Genomic DNA, 3671 nt, shown 5'->3' on the forward strand with positions numbered 1-3671 from the left:
TGTATGAAAATCAATAAAGAAAATTTAAAATACAACAACAACAAATTTGTTTCATATTTTAAAGGTGCCACAAGAATTTCCTTGTTTTTGCTGCAGGAAGCTGAAACACGGCTACCTTCTAAAAATGTCCATGCGGCTTATGGAATTCAATACTCTGCCTTCTCAAACTTGGTACCCTCCAGATTCTTTGCAGTGCCAGTGCCATCAGCCCCAAAATAGGTTGGTGAAGGTTGCAACTACCACATGCTACACAGAAAGGGAGGAGACACTGGTGTTTGCTTATAGACATCCATGAGCCAAGGCAGTATGCCAGAAAGTGCAAATCACATGGTTTTCATGAGCTTCCTGGATGGGCGTCCTGGAGACTCTGTCTGGTTACTGTAGGAAACAGGAAGCTGGACTAGATGGGCCTGTGGTCTAATCCAGTAGGGCTCTTGTATTCTCAGCAAGTCCAGAGTGCTGTATTTAAAGGTGTTTGCAGCCCATGAATGCCAAAAGGCTGAAGACAAAAAGGAAACCCACACAAAAAAAATTCAAGACAGATCAGATGTGAAGTACCAAAAAGAAAAAGAGTGAAGATCACCTCCCAAAACATTACCCGAGAAGAAAATGCTCAGTTGCCTGTAACAAGCCAAGGCTATGTTCTGCCTGAAGGGAAAATCATGCCAAATACCATTTTTGCGGGTGGAATTGACATTCGGATGGATGAGACAGAAATTCGGAGCTGCTTTGCACGATATGGCACTGTTAAAGAAGTTAAAAACCATATCATCAGGAAAGCATTGTTTAATGTCTGGACAAGGTACAAAGATTTTCTGGAGAGTAAAACCCCAAGGTGGCTATCACCTATAGAAGCGAAAGCTTTGAAAAAACTCAACATGGAGGCCAAATGGCCAAAATATTGGAAAATTTTAGAACAGGAAGGTGACAAATTGAAATTGCAGAGTTATGATAAACTTAAAGAGAAGGTGCGAGACTGGTTACATTATTTTCAAATAAGAGAGGTTTATAACTTGGATAAAAAAATTGGTTTCCAGGTGGAAAAATCAAAGTTGGAAACAGAATTGTTAGAACCCAATGCTAAGATACTATCTAGAATGTACAATCTGCTGCTGAAATGGAATACTGAGGAAGAAACGGTAAAATCTGTAATGATAAAATGGGCACAGGATATAGGACACAATATTATGTTTGCTGACTGGGAGAAGTTGTGGACCACCGGGATTAAATTTACGGCATGAAATGCTTTAAGAGAGAATACTGTGAAAATGATGTACAGGTGGTACATGACTCCAGTCAAGCTTGCAAAAATATATCATTTGCCCGACAATAAATGCTGGAAATGTAAGGAAACTGAAAGTACATTCTTTCACCTTTGGTGGACGTGCCCAAGGATTAAGGCTTTCTGGGAAATGATATATAATGAACTGAAAAAGGTACAGTGGTGCCCCGCAAGACGAATGCCTCGCAAGACGGAAAACTCGCTAGACGGAAGGGTTTTCCGTTTTTTGAGCTGCTTCACAAGACGATTTTCCCTATGGGCTTGCTTCGCAAGACGGAAACGTCTTGCAAGTTTGTTTCCTTTTTCTTAACACCGTTAATACAGTTGCGACTTGACTTCGAGGAGCAACTCATAGAACGCGGTGTGGTAGCCTTTTTTGAGGTTTTTGGTGATTTTTGAAGCTTTTCCAAAACTTATTTTAAAACTTTGGGGGGGGGGTTGGTTTTTGGGTTAGGGTGTTTGGAATTCAAGGACTTGGTGTTGGGGGAGGGGTTTGCAAGAATCTGGGAGCTTGTGTTTTTTTCTGCATTTTTATGATTTTCTGTGACCATTGGGCCACTCTGCTGTTTTTTTAAAAAAATTATGGGTTTGAATTTCTGTGTGGTGGGTGGCTGGGGAAACAGTTGACGAGGGGTTTGCAAGAATCTAGGAGCTTGTGTGGGTTTTGGGTTTTTTTTTTGAATTTTTTTGATTTTCTGTGACCATTGGGCCATGTTGTTGTTTTTTTAAAAAAAGTTTTTCTGTCATGTTTAGAAACTTAATTTATTCCTTCAGTTTTTGAAATGCTCTTTACAGTATGTGTGACTTTAAAGAGCACTTAATAAACTCTTGTTGTACCAAATTTGGCTTTGTTTGGACTTTTTTTTACCATAGGAACGCATTAATTGAATTTCAATGCATTCCTATGGGATTTCGTGCTTCGCAAGATGAAAATTCGCTAGACGAAAAAACTCGCGGAACAAATTAATTTCGTCTTGCGAGGCACCACTGTATTTAAATATACCTTCTTGAAGAAACCAGAGGCCTTTCTCCTGGGCATAGTCGGCCAATTGGTGTTAAAGAAGGATAGAAGTTTCTTTATGTATGCTACAGCAGCAGCAAGAATTCTCATTGCAAAGCACTGGAAGACACAAGATCTACCCACCCTGGAAGAATGGCAAATGCAACTAATAGACTACATGGAAATGGCGGAAATGACTGGCAGAATCCGAGACCAGGGAGAAGAGCTCGTGGAAGAAGATTGGAGGAAATTTAAAATTTATTTATAGAAACGTTGTAAAACTTTTGAATGCTGATGACGTTGAAATGAACTGAAGGGGTTCTAGCAACAAGGTAAAATGTAAGATGGGATTGATAATAGATAAGTTAAATTGGATATGAATTTGCTGAACCAAATTTTAAAAAAGGGATACAAAAATGGGAGGCGTGAGAAAGTCAGGAGAATAAGTTAACTAAAGATGAGAATTTAAAAAAGAGGGAGTTTTGTTTTTATGTGTTTTCTTTTTTCTTTTCTTTTTTCTTTTTCCTTTTGTGTTTAATGTTTGTATTTTTGTATTTTGTGATTTTGTATTTTTCTGTTTTTGTACTTTTTTCTGAATTACTTTATTGATAAAACTTAATAAAATATTAATTAAAAAAAATTAAAGAAGTGAAAATAATCACCGACAGAACTGGTGTGTCTAAGGGATATGGATTTGTGTTATTTTTGGACAATGTTGATGTACAGAAAATAGTAGAATCACAAATCAACTTTCATGGGAAGAAACTGTGAGGAGAATCAGAGCTTACAGGGTTAAACAGCTCAGAGTAAGTGTCCTGCTTACTGGGGAGGAGTGGTTTCCCACATCTGGGGAATTGTTTCTTTGTTCTGTCTACTTTCATTTTTGTCCGAGACGAAGGGAGCCGGAATGTCTGCTGCTCCCGAACATGTTGATTTATTACTGCTGTAAATAAAGCTTCTTAGATTAGAAAAGAAGCCGTGTACAGACTCTGTTTTCTGCATGCTGACACACAGTAGCACACACTGTGCTCTACTCTGCTGTGGTTCGGAGGAGCTGAGATCCAACGGAAGTGTACCAAACCCTAATTACTCCACAGGTTTGGAAGTCTTCAGCCACGCCTGTGCTGTGTCTGTGTGTGAAGAGCTGCAGAGAAGTCCAGCTTTGAGATCCTGCCATGCTGTGTGCTTAGAGCAAGACAGTTGAACTCGCTGGTGAAGGAAGGAGCTTGCTGGAGGAAGCATCTTCAAAGGACCGGCTGGCAGAAGCATGAGTAGGCTAAGCCCCGGGGGAGATGATGGCAGACCTTCAGAAGACCTTCACTGTCCCATTTGAGAGGCTCAATGGGCAAAACTGGGAGGATTAGTCCTGAAGAGTTAGAGCCTGGCTTA

General features: G+C 39.8%; 1 protein-coding gene across 1 annotated transcript; it reads left to right on the forward strand.

Annotated features, from left to right (window-relative positions):
* Window positions 1–291: 291 nt before the first annotated feature.
* On the forward strand, window positions 292–3053 carry LOC309523249 (deleted in azoospermia-like; the record flags this gene model as incomplete). Its single annotated transcript, XM_082207038.1, has 3 exons — window positions 292–380; window positions 539–755; window positions 2931–3053. 3 exons carry the CDS (start codon window positions 292–294, stop codon window positions 3051–3053), a joined length of 429 nt encoding a protein of 142 aa, XP_082063164.1.
* Window positions 3054–3671: the final 618 nt, after the last annotated feature.

This window comes from Podarcis vaucheri, assembly GCF_965113315.1.
Source record: "Podarcis vaucheri genome assembly, chromosome: W".
Taxonomy (NCBI): domain Eukaryota; kingdom Metazoa; phylum Chordata; class Lepidosauria; order Squamata; family Lacertidae; genus Podarcis; species Podarcis vaucheri.